We start from the raw sequence: 27,022 nt of genomic DNA on the forward strand, positions 1-27,022 counted from the left end.
GCAGCAGACGGGGCCTGGGCGGCCGCAGCGGGAACACAGAGCCCGCGGGCGTCCGGAGGCGTCAGCGCCGTCGCTGGCCCGCGGCGGCTCCAGGTTTCCGACCGGGCCGCGGCGAAAAAGCGGCGGCACCATGTTCTCCCTCAAACCGCCCAGACCTACCTTCAGGTCCTACCTCCTGCCGCCGCCCCAGGTAAACAGCCCTTTACCCGCGGGCGCCCCAGTCCCCGGCGCTTCCGGGGCGACGCCGGGCCGGCCCAGGGGGAACTTCGGGAGGCCACCCCAACCTCGCTGTCCCTTCGCGGGAGCCCCCGCTGGCTCCGGGGAAACTTGTAAAAGTCCGCGACTTGCCGCAGCTCTTCCCTACCCGGAGACCTGTGGCCCCGAGACCCGAGGGAGCGCCCCGAGCTGGCAACGGGGTCCCTGTGCCCCCCCCTCATGTGACTGTGGCACTCTGGTAGGGGAGGTTAACTGTCACAGATGTGAACCCCTGGAAGCGGCGTGGGCACTTTCCATGCTTTAGTGGGAGGCTACCAATTCGCTAATGTGCAGATCTTAAACGAATGTTAGGAGTTCTGTGTCTGTCGCATGTCACTTGTGTCATGACTTCGAGAACAAAATTTGCTTTAGTAGCTCGCCGGGGAGGGGAAGAAGTCTTAATTTATTTTGCCAATGTTTTCCAGACTGACGACAAGGTTAATTCGGAACCGAAGATTAAAAAACTGGAGCCAGTCCTTTTGCCAGGTAAACAGAGTACTGACGGGTACTTCAATGGCGGGTTCTGGTCTAAGATTGAATAATCTACCCTAGAATCATGTGGTTAACTCTTCTCCTCCTTTAAACTTTGTCCAGTTAAAAATACAATGACTGGGGGGGTGCAAAAAACAAAAAAGTTGATTAAAACTAAGCAAAAATAGCGATTGATTGGCCCTTGTCCCTGAAATCTTAAGTATCATAGAAGAATAAGGTTGATCACTACCTCGTTTTTTCTTTTTTGTCTGTCGAACTTTTTTTGCATCTTTAATTGCTTAGGTAGTGAAAGTTTTCTTAGTGTGTGTCTGCAACTTTGTGACTTAATGATTAACAGATTATCATTTTAATAGTATGGAAAAGCAAGTTTTATTATATCTGTGTCTAAATACCAATAATAAGCTTAGTGAACTTTGAATTACTTGGCAGTTTTTTTTGAAGGTGCGGGCTGTATTTGCAGACTCACTTGTTTGGGTTAGAATGGGGCTCCCCAGCTGAGGTACTATTGATATTTTGGGCCCCAATTTTTTTTGTTATAAGGATTATCCTGTGCATTATAAAGTGTTAGGCAGCATTTTTGACCTCTACCCACTAGATGCCAGTAGTACCCTCCTCCTCCACCTTCTAGGTGTGACAAATAAAACGTCCTCAGATGTTATCAAATCTTTATTATTTATTTTTGGCCTGGGGGTGGAGGGGAGACACATTTTTTTCTCCAGTTGAGAAACACTGGTTTGGAACAGAATTTATGTTTAGGACCTTAGATGTAAAGGTAGGGATTGATGGCAGATAGTTTAGATTTAAAATATATAATATGCTATTTGATTGGTATTTCAAATTGTGCAATAATTAGGAAGAGTCACTCATTTGCAGTGGTTATGGGGGAGGTAGCCAGAGACTCAGAAACACTTGTTTAAACCTGAAATATAATCAAATACCAGTTTGTGTGGCTACCATCAATATTTGAAAGCCTCAAGCAGTACTTAAGGACAAATCTAGTAAAATGATTTAAACTTCCTTTATATACAGTGCGATAGTAATTGTACAAATATTGAAACTTTGCCTTCTGTGCTTTGTGAAAGTTTATTAAGTAAGAACAGTTACATTTAAAACGTTAACCTGTGGTTCCATATGGCAGATGCCAACTCTTTAAAAGTTGTTTTAAACTTTATTATAGGAGTTATAAATATTTTACCCAAAAGTATGTACTAAATAGTCCTTTGTGCTTTTACTCAGAGTGAGCAATGGAATTAATAAGTAACTTGCTCCCTGTGTCCACTCTGTTTTAGTCTTAGTCATTCCAGGCATTTAAAAGTCAGCTGTGGGGAACAGCTCTTGAACTTTGGCTTCCTCTACTTTGTCTGAACTGGCCCTGTTCTTAGGCTTTTATTTCTCTTCTCATATTATAATTTAACACCAACAAAGAGCATGGTCTTAGCGACAAATGGTGGCATTTTATTTTTTTTAAGTTTTATTTAAGATATATTCATGAAAACTGTTAGTAAATGTTAATAAAGAACTTTACACCGAAGGATTATCCATTCTATAGAATTTACTAAAAGCTTAACGTTCCAGTAAAAAAATCAGAGCTTCCTGGGGAAAAGGTAAGCTTATTTCGTGACTAAATGGTTTAGTTTTCCTAAAAATAGAGCCTAAATCTGAATCTTCTCATAGTGTTCCTTTTTCTCCCATTGGTTCTGTCTGTATGTACATGAAGGCTCTGGTACCCAGTACTCTATTTATGCCTGCCCATTCCTTGTAGAACTTTAGCCGATCCTCAGTCTGTATGTCTTTTCTCCCTCTTCCCAGCTCCTTCCCTTATCTTCTCATCATTGTCTTCCCGTTCCTTTTTCTGGCCACCAAGAGACCTTTTTATTTTTGCTTCACTTTTTGTGTCACACTCAAGCTTCTGCCACTCCTTCTTTGGCCTGCTGCTTCCTACTCTAGCCATGAAATCTGAAAGACAAGTGTAGATGACCTGAAGCATGGTTAACCTAAAGTCCTGGGCTGGGCTAGGACTGTTACTGAGAGAACCAATGCTATAGCTCTGGCCTTTGTTACAGCCCAAAACCAAGAGAAAACTTGGCCATGTCACCTGGGGCTTTACACAGGCACACAGCACAAGAAGCAATTGTTCAGAGATGCATGTGATGTCCGATTGCATGTTACGCTTTGGCGTAATGCCTGGTCTCAAGGATATCCTACTTCATTTGCCCAAGGTTTGAACTTTTAATTCAACAAGCAGATGAAAATTAGAATACAAAATGAATTATGTATTTGTATGCCATCACCGTGAGCACTTTTGGAACTCAAGTTTAAATTTAAGATGATCTACATCTTAAGAAAACAGAAGAAACTGACTAGTAATTTAATTTAGATTATGGTTTATGTTAGCAATTTTCAACTTGCCTAGTTCCTGAAATTCCTTGAGAAATAGTTCCTAATTCGACTTTGTGGCCCTAAAGTCTGGTAAAGTGCAGAGATGTGTATTGAATGTGACTGAATGAAAGGACCCCCTCAGACCACGTATTATAATAGTATTGCCAGCATGTGTGCTCACGCCCGCGCGCGCGCGCGCACACACACACACCCACACACACACACACACACACACCCTCAGATTCAGCAGTAAGGGGAAACTTTTTTTATGCCATGCACTTCTGCTCTCTCAACAAAATTATAGCTGACCCTGGAATTAAAATGCAGTGCTCTGTGAAAGCATCTACCTTGGCTTTCTCTTCATCTTTCCACCATTGCATGAATCTTGCTCTTTTAATGATTTTATATATTTTTTTGAAAATAGGAAGAGTGTGAATTTTAAAGAGTAGTGTGTGTATATTCTAACTTATACTTGTTAAAAGCAAGTATTGCCAGATGCTCAGCAGATAGCTGCTGGACAGGTGGGTTGTATCTCTCAGGTGCCTGGCTCTGTGCTGGCTGAGCTGCCTTGAACAGGTAGAAGACTGGCCTGTATCAGTGGTTCCCAGATTCTAGCCAGAATCTGACTGACATCAGATGAGGAAAAAGTTTTTACAGACCTTGTTCAAGTTGAGAAAAATGCAACTTTCTTCATAAAACTCAGTTTCATTTAAAGGATTTTCCTCTCTTCTGAGATTTTTGTCCTTTTAGTTACTTTGGCACAGGTATATTCTTTTGTTTTGAAGTTAGTGAAATAAACATTATGAACACTTTATTGGTAGTATACAAAACAATTTGTGAACACTGGTTTGTGGACACTGAACCGGGAGCCATTCATTGAGAAATTGAACTATTCAAGGTGCAATTTAATGAGCACTCAGAGTACTGATTTTGTCTACTTGGGGGTCTTTCCACCATCTTCTGAAAGATGCACCCTCCCTCTTTTAGCAAATTGGGCTTCCCTGTTTCTGCCTGTCCTTAGGTTCCAGTGTGACCAGCAGGGATGAATAACCCACCTCAGGCAGTAAGCCTGAGATCTGCTCCAAGTGCATGCAGATTGATGCTTAGGGCAGGGCTCTTTTTGGCATCGCTGTTCCAGAAAACCTGTCCAAGAAGAGTAAGGTCACACACTGAGAGAAGCAGAGGCACTGGTCTCATTCTTGCTAGCACTGCATTTCAAGTCACCCTCCCTCCTACCAGATCTTAAAAAAATTGGTGATCTTTGGAGAGTTCTAATGGTGCTCAAGGTCCCAGGTTCCATTTTCCTTGAAGTTCAGATAACACAAAAGGTGCACAACTCTCTTTTTTACTACACTAGTTCATACATATTTGTTAACAATTTGAACTATATTCCTTAACTGAAATGTGTCATGACTTTTCCGGCAACCCCAATAGCTTACAGATTGCTCCTCATAACATCCCTATTAGCTGGGTATCAGTTTTTCTTCAATTTACCAGAAGAGAAAACTGTAGTTATAAAGGCAGAGTTACTTCAGAGGTCAGAGCCAGAATTCTAAGCCGGACTCCCAGGCTGTGCCTTTAACCACTAAGCTGCAGGCCCTACCTGTCCACATGCTGTGACACTAGGGTACAGACTTATGCTCTGAAACTAGATGAAGGGCTGACTGGATGTCAGTTTAGAGGGAGTGCTCTAAAACTGAGTGAGGGAAAAGAGCTGTCGGTGACTGTGTCCTTTCCATAGCAGTGACAAAATTTGACCCGCTTAAAGAGCGACTTTCAATTTCAGTTGCCAGAAAATGAAATGTCTTAGGAGCCAGTGGACTTCCTGTCACTGGCTGCTGAAGCAGAGCCTGGTGGAGTGCCAGCCGCTTTGTTGTAAGGATGTGAGATTTGCATTGAGTGGGGCTGATGGCCTTGTCTCTCTCCTGGCTCTGGGACATGGGTCTTACTAAGAATCTATGTGGTAGGAGGGAGGATGACTTGAATTCTATGGCTAACCATAATGAGCTCATTGTTCAGCAGGTATTGAGTGCTTGTCCAGTGCTGCTTGGCAGAGGAGTAACAATCTGAAAGAGAAGAAATCCTGCTCTTAGTTCAGTTCACTGGGGAAAGCCTAAGTGGCGGAGAGTAAAGGTTGTGAGAGCTTGGTGGAAGGTCACCTGAGCCAGCTTTGGGGGAGGAGGTGATGTGTGCTCTGCATCTCGAGTGCCTACTCTCTCTGCGCCTCAGCCTTGAGCTAAGGCTGTGGTCAGCTCAGCTCTTTTCCTCTTCCCATCTATGATGCCTGTAGCACTTTGTGTCAAGATTAACTATTCCTTGGATGGATGGATAATGAGTGCGCTGACTGTCAATCAGAGAAACACAGCCATGGGCCATCTAGAACATGAAAGTAGTCTTTGTTGGTGTCTAACTAGTCAGTTTGGATCTTTATGTTTGTTCTGTTTTTGTTTTTTGCTTCACTGTCTTATTTCCTCATTTGCTTTATGAATCCCTTAAAGGTAAAGACCTTCTTGAGGTGTGTTATATGTTTTGTTTTAAATCTTTTTGTAGATAGGCTTTGGAGAGATCATTGTACTGTTTCGATTCATGCATACATTGCTTTTGAAAGAGCAAAGTACTTGAAACTTGCCCCTTGAGCCATGAGCTATGTCAATGACACTGTCCTAGCTTAGGTTTGCGCCTCACCTATAGAAGCTCTAGAGTGTGGGGGTGGCCTGTGCTCTCTTCCCCAGGCTGCTGCTGCAGGACTTGCCTTACTCCCAGCCATTAGTCTATCTGTACCTAGCAGCTCCTGCTCACAGACCTTTCATGAACCTCCATACATGAAATCCTGTTAAGCAGGATAAAACCCAAATTTGTGAATGCCTGTAGTTTGCTAATGCTTTACCTTGCTCCCCTCTGCACTGTTTCCCAGTGGTGATGTTTGCTGCCATCAGGCTGGTTCCTTGCCTCTCCCAAACACCTTATTCTTTATTTAGACCTTTGTTTCTGTTGTCATCGCTTCTCTCCAGCTTAACTTCTTACCTTTAGGATTTCCCCCTAATATCTCCCTAAGGACTGCATTGCTAATCTTGTGTGATTACATGCTTTGTTGTATTTTGTGTGACCTTCAGTCAGGTCCTATAGTGACTTCCTCCACTAAAGTCTTTACCCCTTCAAAGTAATTCATGAGGGTTGGAATCAGCTTTTTCAAATTCCTGTTTGTGTGGCTACCTAGACTTTCTCCCATGAATCAGAAATGTTCTTAATGGCGTCAAGAATTGTGAGTCCTTTCCGAAAGGTTTTCAATGGATTTTTCCCAAAACCATCAGAAGAATCACAATGGCAGCCATAGCCTTACAAAAAGTATTTCTGAAATACTGAGAATTGAAAGTCAAAGTGATTCCTTGATCCATAGGCTGCAGATTAGATTGTATTAGCGGTCATCAAAACAACTTTCATCACCCTGTACATCTCTAGCACAACTCTTGGGTGACCAAGTACAATGCCAGTGAGCATTGTAATCTTTCAACAGGCACTTTTGTTTTTTTCTCGAGCAATGTTTCTCAACAGTGGGCTTTAAGTATTCAGTTAACCATGTTGTAAACAGAGGTGCTGTTGTCCTGACTTGGCTTACCCTTTACAGAGCACCAGCAGAGTAGATTTAGGGTAGAGTGGAGGACTAGGATTTTCAGAATGGTCAATGAGCGTTGACTTCAGCTTTAAGTGACCAACTTGAGCCCCTCATCTGAGAGTCAGCCTGTTCTTTGAAGCTTTGAAGCCAGGCACAGACTCTTCTGGCTGTGACAGTCTTCCTACAGCGGGCTGTCTCCCCGAATTGGAAATCTGGTATTTGGGCACCCACCTTCATCATAGCTTAGTAGGATTATCTGGACGACTTGCTGCAGCTTCTCCATCAGCATTTGCTGGCTTACTTTTGCTTTCATGTTATGAAGGCAGCTTCTTTACTTAAACCTCATGGCCCAATCTTCAGCTTTTCTCTGCAGCTCCTTACCTCTTAACTTTTAGAACTAGAGAGAATGTGTCCTTGCTCTGGATTAGATTTTAGTTTAAGGGAATGTTGTGGCCGATTTGCTTTTTTATCCAGACCACTAAAACTTTCTCCATATAAACAATAAGACTATTTTACTTCTTATCTTTTTTGTGTGTCACAGGAGTAGTATTTTAATTTCCTTTAAAAACTGTTACTTTGCATTCACAATTTGGCTGTTTGGTAAAAGAGCCATAGCTTTCGGTTTATCTTGGTTTTCAACATGCCTTCCTTGCTAGGCTTAATCATTTCTAGCTTTTAATTTAAAGTGAGAGATGTGTGATTCTTCCCTCTACTTGAATAGTTAGAGGACTTTGAAGGGTTATGAAATGATCTATTATAATTTCAGTATTTTTTGTCTTAGGGAAAAGTGGGGCCTGAGAGAGAGAGAGCAGGGGGACAGGCCTAGCCAGTGGGTGGAGTGGTGAGAACACACACATTTATTACGTTCATGTGAAGTCTTATATGGGCACGGTTCATGGTATTTCAGAGTAATTATTAATATCAAAGATCACTAATATCAAAGATCACAACCTTACTAATAGGTTGAAATGTTGTGAAAATTACCAAAATGTGACACAGACATGAAGTGAGCCCTTGGGATTGGAAAAATGGCACCAACAGACCTTCAGTTTGTGAACAGTACAATGCTGGGGAGCACAATCAAGTGCGGCGTGATGAAGGAGCAGTGGCTGTGGTCAAGAGCGCAGACCCAGTGAGCCATGCTGTTCCACCCTCTCAGGTTTCTCACGCTTCGTCTCCTTTCTGTGTCTTAAACTCCAGCATACCCCTTGTTACTATTAATGTTCTAAGTGTGAACACACAGCTTTTAGCGTTCGTTTTCCTTGTTACTATCATCATCATGAAGTAGTCCCTCTAGGTTATACAATAAAGTGTTGGACACTATGGTACAGTTGTAGCTGACAGTATTTTTCTTTTTAAGGAGAAATCGTTGTAAATGAAGTCAATTTTGTGAGAAAATGCATTGCAACAGACACAAGTCAGTATGATTTGTGGGGAAAGCTGATATGCAGTAACTTCAAAATATCATTTATTACGGATGACCCAATGCCATTACAGGTATGTTTTACTTACATACTGTTTTATTGTAAAGGTGTTTGTCTCTAAAAAAAAAACTATGTAAAACACAGGTACAAAGTCAACATGAACACAGCATTTCTTTCTTTTTCCCTTACTTACTAAACTGGGTTCCAAGATACTGCACCCTTATACTTGTCATAGCTACACAGATAAAAAGCCTCTTCTTTTTAGAATAGGTACCACAGTTCTCATTACACCTAAAAATAATGCTCATTGTGATGGTACAGTAAAAGACTTAATGTGAACATCATTTTTTGTTTCAGAAATTCCATTACAGAAACCTCCTTCTTGGTGAACATGATGTTCCTTTAACATGTATTGAGCAAATTGTTACAGGTAGGTAGTGTTCTTTCTCACTTCATCAAAGCTGATTCTACTCGGGATGCACTAATGCTTAGGAATCAGCCATCTTAAATACTTGGGTTGGAATTTTATTTCTGTTGATCTCCTCTTTTCCCCTTTCATTTCTCTCTCTCTCTCTCTCTCTTTTTTGAGTACCAGAAACATGAAGAAAGTATTTTCAAATGGACATGTGAAATGTATTGCTATTTATATATTCTAAATCTTTGCCCTCTTTATAATTAAAATTTTAAGCACTAAGTATGTTTAGATGGTGGTGGTTTTGTAGAAAGACTCATTTACAAAATCTTCATATACGGAGTTAAAATTGATCCCCCAAAGTGCTTGGAATGATAGACAAATATGAATGGCTGCAGGAAAGCAGTGTTCAAATTCTGGGTGGATTAACAATGATTTCAATAAGAGTTTTTTAGAAGTATACTAAAAAGTGAGTAATAAGAATTTTTACACATTTTTTTCTTTATTTTTCTTTTTTAGTAAATGATCATAAAAGGAAGCAGAAAGTCCTAGGTCCCAATCAGAAGTTGAAATTTAATCCAACAGAATTAATTATTTACTGTAAAGATTTCAGAATTGTCAGATTTCGCTTTGATGAATCAGGTCCTGAAAGTGCCAAAAAGGTAATGCTTTAAGTTTTTTTGAGTTCTCAGTTTCACGCTGTAGTTATCGACTTCAGTTCTATACGAAGTTCTCATTTCTCAGTTGCTCAGATTTAGTGCTGTGTTATCATGTATCTCTTAAGTAAAGTCAATCAGGAATGTAGATAGAACTATTCCCCTTGACTAAGTTATGATTGCTTGAAAGGATGCTGTATCATTTTTTCATTTTTATTCATTCTTAAAAATCTTTAAAACTTATTATCTCTTATACTGTTGACTGGTTTCTTAGCTAAAATGATTGAAATGGTCAAGATGTATTATAATAGAGGTTTGGTAAGACTTTTAATTTACTACCCCAATGTTTGATTAACAAATTAAAAACTGCATTTAGTTACATAAGGACTAGGTAAATATATAGTTATGGTAGGGCCTGAATAATTATTGGCACTTTTAAAAAGTCATAATGAAATAATTTGAATGATATTTCACATGGACAACTAAATAGTACACACTTTTTATTTGGCTTGTTTTTCCCAACCCTCCACTGAATATTTACTGCTTCATAGAGTAAGATTCAAGAGCAGATCCCTCCTTCCTTTGAGTCCGTGTTTTAGTTTGGCAGAGGATGAAGCTGCTGGACCTGGTCCAGTCTGTGGTGTGGCAGATGTAGAGAATATTAACAGAATTTCCAGGAGAAACCTGCTTCCATATATTGGGAATAGGGGAACAGTGTATTTATTAGCGAAACAGGAAGTATTTCTTAGTGAAATAGGAAGTTGCTTTCTCTCAGAAATGAGGCAGCTTTTGTAGCACCAAAAAAAACGGATGTATTTGTTTTGCATTGTCAATAGACTTACTGCAGTAACTTTTCTGTTGCTGTGAAAATGAGCCTGGAAAAGAAGATCTTAAGATAGCTGTCGTCATACTCTTTGGTGAGGAGGTGGGCTTAATTTTAGGGCTAGAATCAATAGTTTGAGATGACTGTCTTACCAATGCCGGACCATGGGGTTAGGTTTTCTAGCAAAGTGAGAGTGGGTTCGATGAAAGCTTTCCAATAAGAGTGTGTAATTGTCTTGCAGCATGTGTCATTGAAAATCTGAATGGATCCCTTTTAAATTCTGCAGCTTGTGATTTTGGGCATTTTACTTATTTGAAATACCTATTTTTATATAGGAAGATTTTAAAATTAATTAAATTGTATACTGTGTGTGAATATTTTAGCCAAGTTGCTGTCTTGAACTTGAATACTTGTAAATTTAATCAAAACATCAAAAGTCTACTATAATAAACCTTATTCAGGATGTATAGTATCTCAATAATAGGGATACTATGGAACTTAGGCACTTTAGTTAGAACAGGACAATTTTAAGTAAGGAAATGATCCAGTGGCCTTTACTCATCAGAAACTACTTCTCTCACAGTCTCCTGTATTGTCAGACTATATTATTTCAGTAATTGGAAATCAATTATATGGCTTAGTTATTGAGCCATCTGGGATATTTGTTGGTCATTTTTAATGTGTGAGGCAGTGTCTAAATGTAGTTGGGAAAATAAAGCATGAACAAATGAAAAATTACAGGATGAAGTAAAAGCATAAGTGATTAAGTACCAAGTAAGTGAAATTGGTAATAAGTGCTCTGGAAATTCGGCCACCTCATATCTGTTGTGCTGCTGATAACTGATAAAGGGGCTTCCTTGTGTACACAAAGCAGGCTAGTCTGACTTTCTGCCCTTTCTCAAGCCAAGTTTCTCACCAAAAGCCTTTCTCTGTCTTAAAATATGAAAGATGTGCTACCTTAATCCCAAAAGAAATGCACCCTTTTTGTCTTTTCTACAGGAATGAGGTTTGGGGCGATGCGGGGGAAGGTGCAGTGAGAATTTGGAACACTACCACACCACCCCCCCCATCTACATGTTTTCAAACAAGGAGGGTTAAGTCATGTGTGACTGCCAAAGCTTAAAGGCTTCATGAGTTAAAAACAAAAATTCTAACATTTTCTTTTATTTTAAGTGAATGTTTTCATCTGATGTTAGTTAACAGCTGGGAAGTTAGAGCTTGATTTTACCATCTAGACACTTTGAATTCTGAGTTTTCTCTGGAAATGTTTTTGATTTTATAAGTTGTCTCAAAATGACCACATGCATATTTGAGTTCTCTGGTAGGTAAACCGTTGGTAATTTTGCAACATGGAAAGCATTTATATTTCTGTTTGAGATACAAAATCACAAAATACTAAATTGGTTTACACTTTGTTAAATGTGAGGCCTCTGGTAGTCGAGTGGGTATTGGCTGAACTGTGTGAGGTCTGAATTAGATGAGTTTTGCTGCTGCATCAGTGAGCATTCACACTCATTGTTCATGGGCTACCACAAGAAAATAGGGTGTTTGAGGAAGAAGGTCTATATAAAGAAAACAGAAATTTGATGATGCAGAATTTGAATATCTGAACTCAAACCATCTTTGAGCCACCATTTCCTCTTCATGAGCCTTTGCTCGAAGTGGAGAGGTAAAGTTCCTTTTTAATATATATCTGCACACACACAAATGAGATGGCAAGTAAAATAGATGCTCTTTGTGTCTCCTTCATTTCGCATTTACTAGTTGATTGCGAGCCACTTGTTCAGGCATACTGTGTAGAAGTGAAAATTCAGCTTACCTATTTAAAGTTGACCTTTTCCTGAACTGTCATTTTTATATCGACTCTGAGACTTAACTCCTTGGTATTAGTGTGCTAGACCTTGATGAGGTTTGAGCCTGGGCCAAAAAAAAAAAAAAAAAATCACTTCAAAAGTAGTGTACTTCTTTTTCCTCCAATAAAATATTTACCATATTTGACTTCCTTAATACCAAGATTTTCTTCATTGTCAGGGCACATGAACTAATTTGGGGGAGTTTTTAAAGATATAAAGTTTTTCTTAAAATATTTTTAATGCACATGGAGGACACTACAAAATTTAAATGAGATAAGAGTTTTTTTTTTAAGTCTTTTTAGACTTTCAGTAATGGAGACTAGGAATGTGGACATAGATTCTACAACAGCACTTATTTAGAAGCTCAAGGAAAAGAACCCCTGACTCTCTTGCTCCCTGCAGTAACAATGTAATCAAGTTGTCTGTGCCTTTTTCTGGGTTGCCAAAGATACCCCTTACTTAGGTAATACAAAAATAAGTTATACACATATGTAATTACACTCCCAAAAGCAAGTTTAGTTAAAGTCCAAAATTCAACCACTGTGTAAGTGATTAAACAAAGGTTCCATATCACAGTATTTTTTATAGACTTCCTTAAATGCAGATACTATTAGGATGTATGACATTCTCATTTGTTTTCCAAAGTTTAGGCTCTTAGAAGTGGGCTACATTGAATTTTACCTTGCAGAATGACTTTTTGTTTTTGCTTTGTGGACAAATGAACATACTCCATAATCAATGATCTTTTGTGTAAACACGGCCTGTTGACTCTCTTCTGAATGTCTTAGAGAAAGTGGTAACACTGGTATTATTGAATTGGAGCATTTCCATCACTATGTTAGTACTAGTATTTGTAGTGCTACTGTTATGGAAGCTTAAAGCTACTAAAGAAGTAGCAAGAGAATGCAAAGGTCTTCAGTCCTTTACCCAGATTTACACAGAGATGTCCTCTTTACAATAGTAACCTATTTCTTCCTCTCTGTATGTCTCCTATTCCCTTCCCCTCTGGACTTTAGCACTTAGATTATTTAACTTTTTGTTTAGTGTCTGTCTCCCCACTAGAATATGAGATGAATGAGGAAAGGATTTGTGTCTGTGTTGTCTGCTACAGTAGCCCCAGGACTAGAAAACAGTGATGTTTAGTGTGTATCTGTTGAATGATGAGAGATGTGGCATTACCGTGGAGGAGCAGAACTTAATGTTGGAAGTAAAACCAAGAACTCCGAAGCCCTACTGTATGTGTAGATAAACCACACACAGAAAACCCTACCTGAGTATTTTGGAAGTTCAGCTACATAAATAAGCACAGTTAATAACAGGGACACTATTGGAACTATGGAGAGAGAACAGAAGATTTCTACAACAAATGGTTCAGTCTGGAAGATATGTAAGAGATTAGAATTGAACAGAGGTGACACTTTGAGAGAGCACGGTTGGCTGAGCAGAATGTGGCAGAGGAGATGGGCCAAATTAAGTCAGATAAAATAATGACTAACAGGTTTGCCTCTTACCAGAGACTCCTGAGAAAATACTGGGAAGGTGAGGGACGTCAGACAGAAAAGGCCAGGTTGGTGAAAAGTTGAAAGTAAGATATAATGTATTCAGGTGTTTGGTAACATATCATATTATCAGAGCAAAGTTACTGGTCGAAATTCCACTTTTAGAATGGAATTCATAAGTGTTTAGAATTTTGTTTTAAAAGTAGGAGTCCGGCCCTCGCTGGCAGCACAACAGGTTAAAGCACTGCACTATGAATCTAGGTGCAGCCACTTCAATGGGAGTTCGATCCCTGGCCAGGGAGGTGGCCATAGGGTGCGGCAGACCTCTCCTGTCTCCCCGCTGCTCCCCTCAGCAGTGTACTTCATGATTCTGCCTATTCTGCTCCCTGCTCTGTCTCTGGTGACTCCTCTCATCACCCCTGCACCTCTGGCCTGCACCCCAGTTCTGTATGCATGAATAAATGAATCTTAAAAAAAAAAAAAGTAGGAGAGTCAACAGAAATGCCTTGGTGAGCATAACTTAAAGGTGTGGTATGGTAGTGCATGGAAATGGGACCAAAATGAAGACTGTTCACAAGAAAATTGTAACACAGCTTAAAGACTAAATATGATCAGAGGAATAAAAATGATGAGACTTTTCCAAAGCAAAAGTGCAGGTTTTAGTAGTTTGGCTGCTAGAAAAACTGCTTTCAGGAAGACTGTTGAGCAGATTAGGAATCAGATTGTAGATTGCTCTCTCCTGAGTTTTGTATGTGCGATTCTCATAGATTTCTATATGCATCAGGAAAAGAAAAATATTACAAGATGTCTCAAGTAGTCTTTGTTGATGGTGGTTTTGGTCAAAACTAATAATAAACTGTCCCATTTAATTTAGTAACACCTGAAACATTTGTTTATAGAGAACTTTTAAAAAATGTTTTAAAGAAGAAGCTGGCACATACTTAATAGAATTTGTGTCAACCTACCCCAAGCACCAATAATTGGCATGGACTAACGAATTTTTCTTCTTGATCACTATCTAAGGACTAACATTCTGGCTTACTGCTTTTCCACCTAAATGATATTTAATATTTTTAAATAGGGTCTTAATGATCGCTCCTTGCATACGACTTAAATTTCTCTTTCTCATTGTTGTTTTAAGGCTGTTTTTTCCCAGCCTTGTCCAGGGCCTTGTAATCACAGAGCCCCAACCTTCATCCTTTTCAGTAGCAGTTGAGAAGAACAACAATATTCCCCCTTGTGGACTCCCTCCTGAGGCCAGGCGGGCATTTATGTTAGTAGCCGTTATCAGAGCTGAGGACATTATCTCCATTTACAGATGAGCAGACTGACGCCCAGACATACACTGCCTGGACGCAGCCAGTGGCATGTGCGTGCCGAGCCAGGATGTACGCTCCGACCTTAAGGGGTGGCAAACCCCTGCCTCCGCCACCTCCAGCAGTCTCAGACCATTTTATTTTAAATTCAGTTTCTTTTTTTTCTTTTATGTACTTCTTTGAGCCAACCATGTACTTCTGGGTTTCTTCCTAATTGTGTTTGTGTGTCTGTGGTTATGTATGTATCAAGTTTAGATTTTTTTAATCCATGAGGTGTGAACATTTAACTTTTCATAACTTACATTAACTCATCATTATACTAAGTCATTATAGTCCGCCAAAAATGAACTTTTTTTCTTTATGTTAGGAGTGGATATGTCATGGCCTTTTTGGAGAATGCTTCTTTAGTTTTTAAGTTTTATTAGTTGAATAAAATTACTTTCCTCCCAAATTCAACTCCGCAGACATAGACTGAAGCGTTTCCATGTACTCACTAAAGATGAAACAGTTTGCTAGGGTCACAACAATGAATGCGATATCTGGCCTTCGGAGCTCTTTAAAATTAATATGTAAATAAGTATCTGTAATCACTGCCCCAAAACAGTGCTCCCCAGAATCAAGGCCATATTGTACATTTCATTTAACTAAGTGTGTTAAAAATCAAATTCTAAATGTAGAATTTTTCCTAGGTATGCCTTGCAATAGCTCATTATTCCCAGCCAACAGACCTCCAGCTACTCTTTGCATTTGAATATGTTGGGAAAAAATACCACAATTCAGGTAAATATGAAAATATTAAATATTGTGACTAACTTTACATTGTGTAAATTTTATCCAATGTTTATCAGAAGACTTCAAGTACAGGAACTTTAATGATTGTAGAATTGTAGAATGATTAGCTTTTTAACTGCTAGAAAAGCAAGTACCGTAATTAGGAAAGATAGTATTTGTCAGATTATTTTTTAAAAGTGACCGGGCTGAACCTGGTCACTTACGTACCACTTGTAAGAATTGTGTCAAATAGTTTTACATACATCAGTGGCTTGTATTTCATGATGAAGAAAGATACACTTCTCCCTCTTACCCTTTTGTAATTGATAGCTTGAGTTAAAGTAATCTCCTTTAATTTTATCTTTTAAGCAGAAAATTAAAAAATAGTTGAAGCACATAGTCTCTTCTCACAAAGATTTGATTTCATGCAAAAGTTGAAATGGTTATTTTTTAGTGGTTTCAATAAAAAGTCAAAATGATGACTTTTTATTACTGAATAAGAATGATGAAAGGAAGAGGACCATTTGTCCAAAGGACAGTGTATTCGGTGCATTTTTCTAAAGTGTTTTCCACGTATCTATGTCAGCAGTGACATCACCAAATGAAAATTCCAGATAGTTGTGTAGTTCTGTGCTTTCTTTTAACATACAGTCACTTTTAAAATGTTATAGAAGGATAGATAAGAAGCAGGTAATGTCTCATACTAACCCTTTCCGGGTTAGTATCCACTTTGTCTATTGCCTACTTTGGTATATGCCACTTTTTTTATTATTATTATAGTTTATTTTTACATCATTTTGTGCCTTTTTCCATCTCAGCTGCAATCCCTGTGGATTTCCCATCTCACCAGTACACCTCTGTGCCATCACCATAGTCCCGTGCACTCCCCTCCCCCCATTGTTGATCCCATTCCACCCCTATAAAATGTCTATGGTGTATAGTTGTTCATTATTCCCACCTTTATGCTCCTGCTATGAGTGAAACCATCCAGTATTTTTCTTTTTCTTACTAGCTTATTTCACTAAGCATGATCCCTTCCAGCTCCATCCATAGGTATATGCCACTTTTTATAGAAGAAAAATAAGTTCATTACATACTTAAAATGAAAAATCGTTCACTCTTGCCTCATATGGAGAGTTTACAAGTTATTACTCGTAGTAGTTTTTTTTTACAGTTAGTCACGTAAAAACATAGCGGTCATTTGAATCACTTGTACAATAAAAAATACATTCCAGTATCACTATATTGTAAATAAATTATAGGACCAGTACACAGTATCTGCAGGTGCATATGGTACCAAGTACATTTTCAATACTTAAAAGATACTTATCAGCACAATAGAGATAATAATGTAAAAGCATGCTTTTCAGAATGAAAGGTAAATTTGTATGGTGCTAATGCTTACAGAAGTTAGATGACAAAGTATAACTTAATTTTTCCTATCAAAATAGCTAATTGTATCTTAGGCTTGGACAAAACAGTTAATTAACTATTTTAAGTTTATTTCTTATATAAAGTAAGTTCACTTTATTTGTCAAAAATAGTCATGTGCCATATACGATAGTCCCTACAGGCCCCATATATCAGGGTAGTCCCAAAATTCGTGTTGCTTAGTGACAACATAGCCCATGCTGCCAATGTATTACAACAGCATGAAGCCATGGCTGGCCTAGCTCCTCCTCCAGCATGCCCTCCTGTGTTGCTGTGCCAATGAAAAGAGAAGTATTGTTTGGAGAATAGTTTATATTCTATGATATGTATACAGTGGTGAACTTACTACATCCATCAGAAAGTACCCCATTGTACCATACTGTTAGTCTGGTGAATCTGCCTTGGGTCATCATCAAGGTGCACACTGTGATCAGCAGGGTTGTCTGTCATAAGATCTTTCACAGTGGCAAGAGAGCAGTTGAAGTGAAAGTTTCAAGAGGTGCAAGAGTTACAGGAAAGAGTCTTTGAGTCCCACTTCAAGTGGTTTATGATACAGACCAGTTCTTGATGCTACTCTTTTTCTGGTAGAAATGACCCAGTCCAGGGTACAGATTTGTAACTTCTGCAGTAATGTAATGACTTGGATTCAGCAAAAAGGGTAAACTTCATATGCATTTGGTGACCTGAACCTTGCCTAAATTTCATTTCACTGTTTTTTCATTCCTGGTGGGCCTCTCTGGGTTAATAATACTTTAAATAGTTTATTCAGCTATACCTTTTCTGTGGATGTTCATATTTCCAGCAGTCAGTTCTCTGCGTATTCAGTTGTTGATAAAATTCGCTAATACCTAAAATAGTCAGGAACTCTTTTTGGATTTTTACATTCTTCACTCTTTCTTTGACAAGTACCTCATGAGCATTACACTTGGCCAGAGTTTTGTTAAGATTCTTCATAGGGTAACATCCTTTAATATCCTTCCATGCTGTTGCAGAGGCATAAGCATCTTTAAGATCAAAAGAAGCCTGAAATTTCCACACACTACAGTCAGAATTCATTAATTTGTGAGTGAAAGATGCCTAATAATCCACTCTTGAACTCCTGGATGACACCTTGATTCATTGGCTGGATTAAAGAAGTCCTTTTTTCAGGCAGGTAGGTGACAAAGCTGTTTCCAAAACAAGATCTAGGAAAAGAATCTTTTAGCCAGCCTTAGGCAGTTTGAAATTTTCTTTCATATTCAACATTACAGGAGTTAAAAACCATTTCTGAGGCTCTCAGCCTTATCCAAGTTCTTCTGTGAGGACCCTGAAGTACAGGAAGAGGGAGGCACCCCCAGGCTGTGGGCCATTGCTACTGGCCCCACAGGGCTCAAGCAAGAACAGTGAATCAGTTTTTCCTTTTAACTTGGAAGGGACCAAGGAAGACTGTTACTATTATTTTGCAAATAAATTTCCCAAAAGTATGATTCATTTTTGCTATAAAATTAGTAAGATGTGAAGATTATAAAATTAGTAAGATGTGAAGATTATACTTTAAAGAAGTGAAAGCTTCCTGAAGTTACTACTGCTTCAGCATGAGCAACTGAACTCCACCTAGTGTGCTCGCAAATTGTGATGTAGACTCACATCAGAAAAGTGTATTTTCAGCAAAAATTTTCAAATTAAGCATTTTGGTTACATAGGTCTTGATATTAGAATTTCTTTTAAATGCTTATTTGAAAACCATTTACAGAATAATGCATTTGAAACATGAAAGAATTTTTTGTTTGTTCCTTGTCAGTTGTTTTCAGATTCTAAGTATAGCTGTAAGTGTTCGTCACTGACCCTCTGGTCTTTTGAATCCTGGTGGCTCTTAACCAGCCATGTGTTTCATAATTACTGGAGGAAGGTTTAGAAAAACAACCATGCAGGTTCCACCCAGGCCCACAAAGTCCAAACCTCCCAGTTAAGAGCTACTTGGTTGACTCACCTCTGTTGAACTTAGTGCTCACAGTTCTATTTTTGCTGCCTTCTGCCCATTTTTATGACTTCTGGTGTATTACCATCACCATGGGCTTTCTTTTCTTATATTGACCACTGTTGTGTTTGCTGTTGCTTGAGGCCAGTCTAAATATGCATGAGCTAATTAAGTGGAAACCCAGAGTAAATCCCTGTAGGCAGTCTAAGATTAGTTCAGAAGATGACATGGTAAGGAATGTGTAGTTTCACTTTTAGTCAGCTGAGGAGCTGTGTCCTATAACCTCAGTCAGACAGCAGGCAAGGGAGCTGATCTAAGGTCACCAGCTTTGTCAGTTTGTTGCTGCAATCAGTTAGTGAGGCTCTCGTCGAGCCCGCCACACATTATCAGCTGTTGGAACTTTCTGGAAAGCACTAGAATGTCTGGTCTCTTGCATGCCAGGTTTAAGGCTAGGTATGCCATCTAAAATGAGCTCTCACTGAAGAAGATATAGTTCATATAAAAGGTTTGGTCCTGGTAATTGAAAAATGAGAAAGTCTTAAACAAGTAAAACAGGAAACAGTGTAAGATTCCATGGATATTCTTACTTTATGTCAGAAAAATTTTCCTATTCTTACTTGTATCTTGAGACTAAAATATTGCCAGAGAAAGTCTAATAAGCAAGAGCACATTCTCAACCTAACTTATTTAAGTCTGTAACTTCAAATCTAAAAAGTATTTAGTACTGTATTTCCAGCTAGAGGTATGCTGCCAGGCTATACATTTTTTTTTAAGTGTTTGCGTGTGTTTCTTAAACATTTATATTGGTGCTTATCTTCTTTTGGGCAAGGACTTCACAGTTGTGTTGAAGAGTGTTTTTAGATTGAATGAGGGTGATATTTGCTGTGTGTTTCTTAAGTTAAGGAAATTCCCTTCCAGTCCTAATTTGCTAATGTTTTTATCTAATCATGAGCAGGTAACTATTAAATGTTTTGATGTACTTACAGACTAATTGGTTACTTACAGACTAATTAGATACATTCAAATGATGGATTAGGTTTTCTAATTGAGTAGTTTTCTGTATTTTTTTGTTGTTGGTCTCTGTGACAGTGTATGGGTGGGGCTGGTTGGATTCCGTAGGGTTTTTTATTCTGCAGAGAACCTAACTCCCCATTCCTCAGCACACCTGGTTGTCCCTTCAGAGAAGTTTCTAGGGTGGAGTGGGACTCCCGGATATGTGTTTAGAATTCACATTTTACTTTTTAACAAGCTCTGTTAAAGTCAGAATCACTGGAGGGCTCTGATGCCACTTAAATTCAGAATTCCAAATTCCTTGCGTGGCACATTAAGCCCTTCTGCCATGCACTCCCATCCAGTGTGGAATGTTCTCTCATCTGCACTGTGCAGTGGACCAGCTGCTTGCTTCTCCTTGTGGGGCTCTTAAGCACTTAAAATATGACTGGTGGGACTAGAGAACTGAATTTTTAATTTTATTGAAGTCTAATTTCAGTTTAAATCGCATGTATAGCTTAGTGGCCACTCTCAGGCGACACAGATCTAGTGTCCAGACCCCGTCTAGTTTCCCAGCCTCTCCTCCACCATCCCTTGCATTTCTGATCTAATTGTGTTTACATTTTTAATGTTATAAATTTCACTGTTTGTTATGTTCTCTGCCCAGCATGCCTACTTCCTTCTCACCTGCTACCTGGCAGCATTTGACGCACTCCTGAGGGTTTCCTCTTGGCGAGAGCTGGGCGCTTCCCCCTCTGCACTCCCACTGCCCTTCGACATCAGCGCCCTGGGACGAGGGCTGAGCTTCCCCTTCACTCTCCTGTTGCGTTCCAGATAGAAATAGGATATTTTTTAAATTTAAAATGTGCAAGCCCTAGCATATGATTGGGTCTCCGAATGCCCAATGGTAGCAGGTGTTTTGTCCCTATGAACGGGTATGGCACGTTCATGTGACAATGAGTTTGTTCATGGCTGTTGGGGAAAGTGGGAATTCGGGAATAATTAGAAGTAGAGTTCATTCATGTGAGGCTCTTTGAGAGAAACCATTTAGGTTTGCTTGATTTATCTGGAAAATGAACAGGATCAAAGTTTGGGGCATAGAGAGCCTCTTGGAAGCATGTTTTCTGGAAACGTATCTGGTAGCAAGCTGCAGGCTAGTTTGAGTAGAGCAGAGCGTCATGTCAGGGATGTGGGCTTCGTGTCTGCCACAGTTGCGGCCTGAGCCAGGAAGGATTGGGCTCCCTGTCGCCAGGGCAACTACAGCTGGCAGCTGGGACAGCTTCTTTGTCTACTCACTCTGCAGGCCCGCTTCAGGTTGAGGCCAAGCTCCCACAAGGTGGCAGCACTCCTCTGCAAGAAGGTTCCTTGCTGGGGAAATTCAGGTCCAGGCCCTCTCTTTGCTGAAATCTGCATATGGGACTGACACGGGTGGAGCGCAAGGAACCTATGCGAGGTTGTCGAAGGAAAATTAAATCAGACACCAAGAATCATATAATGAGCAAAAGGGTTGAAAAGTCTATAATAGAAAAATGAAAGACTTGGGTAGCATAAGAGATGATTGGTGGCATCATTTCTAGGCAAAATGTGTGCAGAAAATGGGTAACTTGTATTTACTCGCAGAAGGGATGGAGGACAATTGGAAGTTCAGGAGAAAATAAATGGAGATGAAATGTAGTCAACAAGCTTCATTCATCATTGAGGAAGGCAGTCAATAAAAAGAGGATGGGGAAATGTTTGCAGAAGTCTCTCCTGAGACACCCCAAGACCCCATGATGCCTGAAAGCACAGAGAGTGCGGCGCCCTGTGTTACTGTCTCCTCTGCTCGTGGTACTTGCTGTGTTAGCTTAATTCTTAAGCCAGGCGCATAAGAGATGAACAGTATGAGCAAAATAGTGTGATTGTAACAATATATTGTAATGAAAGTTACGTAAATGTGATTTCTCTCTCTGAATATTTTATGGTGCATAATAGTTTCTGACCCTGGTTGGCTGTGCAGAGTAAAACTGAGATAGGTTACTAAGTAGCTGGAGTCATCTAGTGGAATCAAGAGAAATTTCTTCAAAGTGAAGTTTCCCTGTTTGTATAGGCAGAGGAGAAAGACCCAGTGGAAAGACAGAAAAAGCAGGTGCTGAAGGAACTGGACGGAGATGGACCAGGACAAGAGTAATTCAGTTCTTCTGAGAGGGGAGGCTTGTGTTTCTCAGGACTGCTGGGAAGGGGAAGATGGTCCTGGAGAAATTTGAAACCTGAAGTAAGAAGAATACCACATCAGAGTATGTTTGTGGGAGGACAGAGGAAGAGAGGAGAGGGAGTATTGGTTGAAATGTGGCAATTAAAACAAAACTAATAAGTTTGCTTTTTCCTCTAGCTGACAAAATTAATGGAATCCCCTTGGGAGGTGGAGAAGGAGGAGGCAGCAGCCCCAAAACTCCACTCTTTGAAACTTACTCCGACTGGGACAGAGAGATCAAGAGGACCTGTGCTTCGGGGTGGAGAGTTTGTTCTATTAATGAGGGTTACATGATATCCACTTGGTAAGTGCTGCTTCACCAGTGCTGTCTGAATAATAATCTAACTCCACTGTCAGCAATAACTGCAGAGATAGTTAATGGAATATTCATTTTTAATAATGTTTTGTGACTATTTGGGCCCTTTTAACATGATCACAGTGTCAGTATCCATTGAAAGAAATGAACAGGAACCCCTACTGCTGTCAGTAATCCAGCCAGTGTTTGTTTGCATTTGTTTCTTGTAAATGTGTTCTGCAGACCTGTCCCATGTTAAACCTGCATGGTCTGGCTCTGGTACTCAGCGGTGGTTTCCTCCCACCTCCTTTCTACACACTCTTCATTTGTTGGCAAAGCCTTATTATTTGTTCTCCAGAACTTCTACACTCTACGATAGCTCTGTTCCCTTGATGTCCTTTACTGTTTTCTTCTGACTCAGGTCTTTTCCATAAAATGTCAGTTAGCGCTAGAAGCTTAGTGACTAGATTGAGCTCACCTGTCTTGGCACAAATGCTTCACGAGTGGCACCATGTGCCTCCTGTTGCATCACCTGGGCCCTCGGCCTCATCTCATGCTGATTGACCACAGACCCTGGAAAGGGAAAGCGCATAATTTATCCCACAACAAAGTGTCCCTTTCATAGAATCGGGTTAGTCACCAAAAATGGTTTTTACTAGGAGGATCATTACCCAGCTGCCTTATTTTATTAAAAATTCCTGTTGATGGTATTCTATCATTCATTGTTTTCTGCCAGACTTTCATCAACTCTTCCGTGCATGAAACACAGTTTCTAGGAGAAAGACAGTATAAACATTTACTTTTTCCCTTTATTTAACCAATTTTCAGGATAGACTAGTTCCCTATACCTCCTCCAGAAGTGACCAGGAAAATGTTTCTTAAATTGGTTGGTTTAAGGCCTCCCTGATGGCACTAGGGGTTAAGTCCTGATCAGCACTGTGAAGCTGTCCACAGCCACTGCAGCACGGGCTCAGCCCCCCGCCCCCCAGCCACATGGCGCAGCAGACCCCTCCTGTCTCCCCCTGCTCCTCTCAGCAGTGTTTTTCAGTCAATCCGCTTGTCTGTTCTACTCCCAGCTCTTGTCTCTGGTGAATCCTCTCACCATCCAGAACCCCAGCTCTTGTTTACATAAATAAATAAATCTTTAAAAATAAATAAATAATGGGTTTGTTTAGTGTCTTTTAGTGGCCTGTGTTTTTAAGTCTTCACTAGTTCTTGTAGAGAAATAGCATTTTTGAACAAAAACTACTCTTAGTTATTACTGAGTGATCTAATACCACGAGGTTCTAGGATAGTTCTGGGGTAAAGGTGCTTTGGAGCACGCAACTTGAGTCTTCAGCCTCCCCGTGAATTTAAACTTTAGGCAGCGTGCCCTGCTGCATTATTGGTTGAGGCCTTTGCCTGCGTGGAGGAAAGAAGAGAGCGAGGCGTTTTACAGTGCAGTGAGCATGCCCATTAATACTTGTTTTCTGATCAGCATGCCCATTAATATTTGTAGTCTGCCTGACTGAGGATTGGGAATGGAAAGGAGGGGAAGCTAAAAAGGTGCAGAAACTTCTTAGAAGTCTGTGGCCTGGTTTGGTTTGGGGTGCCTGGGTCTCTACCCAGTGACTATTAAGAGAACAAGGCGGGTAGACTTTTCGGAAATCGCCCATTTGATTGAAAGTCATTCTTGAAAATATCTCAGATATTCTTGGATTTCCCCTGCCTTAAGTATAAATTGACCACATCACATGTTTTAGGAAAGATCCCGGTGCCCGTCGTGTGCCCACAGCGCAGGGTGCACATTAAATATCTTAATTGTGAGTGGGGGCTACAGAGCACACTTCCTCTGCCAGAAGCCAGCACTCTTATGTGACCGTTTGTTTTCCTCCCCTCCAGCCTTCCAGAATACTTTGTTGTGCCAAGTTCTTTAGCAGACCAAGACCTAAAGATATTTTCCCATTCTTTTGTCGGAAGAAGGATGCCAGTAAGTGATGTCTGTTAGAGATCAGTAATTCTGCTTCCGTTTCTTCTGCCCAGCTTAGTGAAGCCTCTGCTCTTTCCTAGCTCTGGTGCTGGAGCCACCCCAATGGCAGTGCGCTCATGCGCATGGCACTCATCAAGGACATGCTGCAGCAGAGGAAAATCGACCAGAGGTAATGCAGAGAGGCTCTTGTTTCTGCAGACATTTTTATTTGTCCGAAATATTGACAGTACTTACCCAAATCTGAGTTACACTAATCATAATTTCATTATTTGACTCATAAAACAATTGAGGATCTTACGCTGCAGACATCTTGCCATACATGGACTTTAACATACTTGCAGAATGCAGTGATTTACACTTGAGACACTTCAGTATAGCTCAAGGTTTTCGTGCAGTTCAGTGCATCTTAGTATGTCTACAACAGCTAGGATGGCAGTTTAATTAGCCGTCACAGACTGAGGGTTGCCAGTACCTCCGCGTCATTAAAGTAGTAGGTACTTCAGTCTTCTTGCGCTGGTGGGCATAAAGCTTTCTGGGCCCTCACTCCTGAGGCTCTTCTTCCTTCATGTATTCTGCCTTCTGCAAGCCTGTCACCCTCTCTCCCTATATTCCCTTCCTAAAGAAATTGACTTGTAGCTGTGGCTTTAATGACTACAAATTTGTGTATCTAGTCAATTTCACATATTCTGTGTGGAAGGTCCCAAAGACCCTTGAAACTCATGATGCCCAAAACCAAACTCAAAGATAAGGTTACCATACCCTCTCCCAGCCTGCTCTCAGCTACCTATTGGATTCATCCTTGATACTTTCCTCTCTTTGACTTGCCATCTCCATGTCCAACACATCATCAGATTTTGTCACTTCACTTTTCAGAAACCGCCCAATGCCACATACTTCCAGCCCATCTCCACCCACCAGTGTGTTACAGGGTTTCCTATTCATGCCGCAGTGACTCTGTTGTCACACCCTGTCACGCAGTGACTCTGTTGTCACACCCTCCTTCTGGACTCCAGCCATCCTGGACCTGCCCTGGTCTTTTCCAACTCCTGATAAAGTAGCCAATACCACTCCCTCTGGCCTGCTTCTCTCTCACAAGTGCTCTCTGCCCCACTCAGTACTGTCTTCAGGTCTTGATTCAGACATCACTTCTTCCTCAAGATAGGCCTTCCCTGTGGTAAGGGGTATTTGCACAAATTAGATCAGACACCGACTTATACATTCCCTGTGGCTGATTTTTCTTCCTAACACTTTTTTAGGCTCTTACTTGTGTGTTATAGTTCATTTATTGCCTGTCTTTCTTACTAGACTGTGAGCTCCGTGAAGTAAAGGGACTCTGTTTTACACACCGTTGTCACTTAACACACAGGAGGTACCTCTGATACTGAATAATAAGTCAATACTTAATTAGGAATGAAGAACAAAGAAACAGACCATACAGAACAGAGTGCCTCCCCGCTGCGGCCTCCAGACTCCCCAGCAGCCGTGTGTGGGCGCCGCAGGGCCTCTTCCCAAGCTGCCCTCCTGCCTGGAGCACTTGTCCCAGCTCGTTGCAGGTTCCTGCTCTTTGGGTCTCAGCTTCAGTAGCTTAAGGGAGGAACCTTTTCTGACCATGTTACCGTAACTCCTTCATTCAGTTATGTCACCGTGGCGCTCAGCCCACACAGCCTGGTGTTCTCCCATTACTTACCCTGCCAAGAATGTAATCCCCATGAAGGTGGAGACCACCCACGCATCTCGCTCAGCTCTCTGGCCTGACTTACCACAGCCACTTAGTTTATAGTAGCTGTTTAAAAGGTACATGTTGACTAACTGAATGGCTTTTGTCTTTTTAGGATTTGTAATGCAGTAACTAAAAGTCATCCACAGAGAAGTGACGTTCACAAATTAGACTTGGATAAGACCTTGCCCAATATCCAAGAAATACAGGCGGCTTTTATAAAACTTAAGCAACTATGTGTTAATGGTAACTTCATTTTTGTTTTTTTATACATATATGTAAAATGAACAGGGGAGCACAGCATTGCATGAGGCATGTAAGGAAAAGTGGTATTCCTTAGAAATATTGAAACATAAATTTTAAATAGAGGTTCATTGAAATATTTGCACAAATTATTGTATGAGCATATCTAAAGATCTTAGAAAATGAAGTTTAAACTGCTTTTGTTTGGGAAATAAAAATGAATCAGTTAAGTCAACTTTAAGTCGTGAAAGGTAAAATTTGACTTTTTATTAACATGTCTGACCAAGTAAAAAAATTGCTGCCTTGCAGATAGGCTTACTAAGATTTTGATGCATGTAGTTGTAATTTAAGAAATGTGATTTGACATGGATTTTGAACAGAGCGGTGGTATAATCTTCGGTGCTTCAGAACAAATGCTTGTCGAGTGTTCCATGTGCCCTGACGGGATAATTCATAGGGAAGTGTCTTTGGCACAAAGTGAGCCCCCTTGATATGTGTACAGCGAGCACCCCTGAGTTGCCTGGGAGTCAGGAGAAGCAAAGGTGGCTTCAGGCCCTGGAAGTGGAGCTGGGAGGGTGTGATGGTGGTGAAAGCACAGTAACCTGAGTGCTTACCGGTTGTCCTGTGAATTCAAAGTGAGTGACACCTGGGGCTTGTGAAGTGAGAGGCGCCTTGAACTGGACTGAGACGCAGCTGG

General features: G+C 40.4%; 1 protein-coding gene across 2 annotated transcripts in view; it reads left to right on the forward strand.

Moving 5' to 3' along the window:
* Window positions 1–45: 45 nt before the first annotated feature.
* Window positions 46–27,022, forward strand: part of MTMR10 (myotubularin related protein 10) — a 38,536-nt gene continuing 11,559 nt past the window's right edge. The window contains exons 1-10 of one of the 2 annotated variants that reach the window (XM_004693076.2): window positions 46–190; window positions 681–741; window positions 8,100–8,236; window positions 8,521–8,593; window positions 9,095–9,237; window positions 15,412–15,502; window positions 22,240–22,405; window positions 24,278–24,365; window positions 24,446–24,534; window positions 26,198–26,328. In XM_004693076.2, coding sequence (XP_004693133.1) covers window positions 131–190; window positions 681–741; window positions 8,100–8,236; window positions 8,521–8,593; window positions 9,095–9,237; window positions 15,412–15,502; window positions 22,240–22,405; window positions 24,278–24,365; window positions 24,446–24,534; window positions 26,198–26,328 — 1,039 coding nt within the window. In that variant the 5' untranslated portion in view covers window positions 46–130. The remainder of the gene's footprint in view (window positions 191–680; window positions 742–8,099; window positions 8,237–8,520; window positions 8,594–9,094; window positions 9,238–15,411; window positions 15,503–22,239; window positions 22,406–24,277; window positions 24,366–24,445; window positions 24,535–26,197; window positions 26,329–27,022) is intronic. The other variant, XM_012732747.1, reaches the window with a different exon arrangement.

The sequence above is a fragment of the Condylura cristata genome, unplaced genomic scaffold (genome assembly GCF_000260355.1).
Source record: "Condylura cristata isolate star-nosed mole 26May11 unplaced genomic scaffold, ConCri1.0 scaffold00035, whole genome shotgun sequence".
NCBI classification, from domain to species: domain Eukaryota; kingdom Metazoa; phylum Chordata; class Mammalia; order Eulipotyphla; family Talpidae; genus Condylura; species Condylura cristata.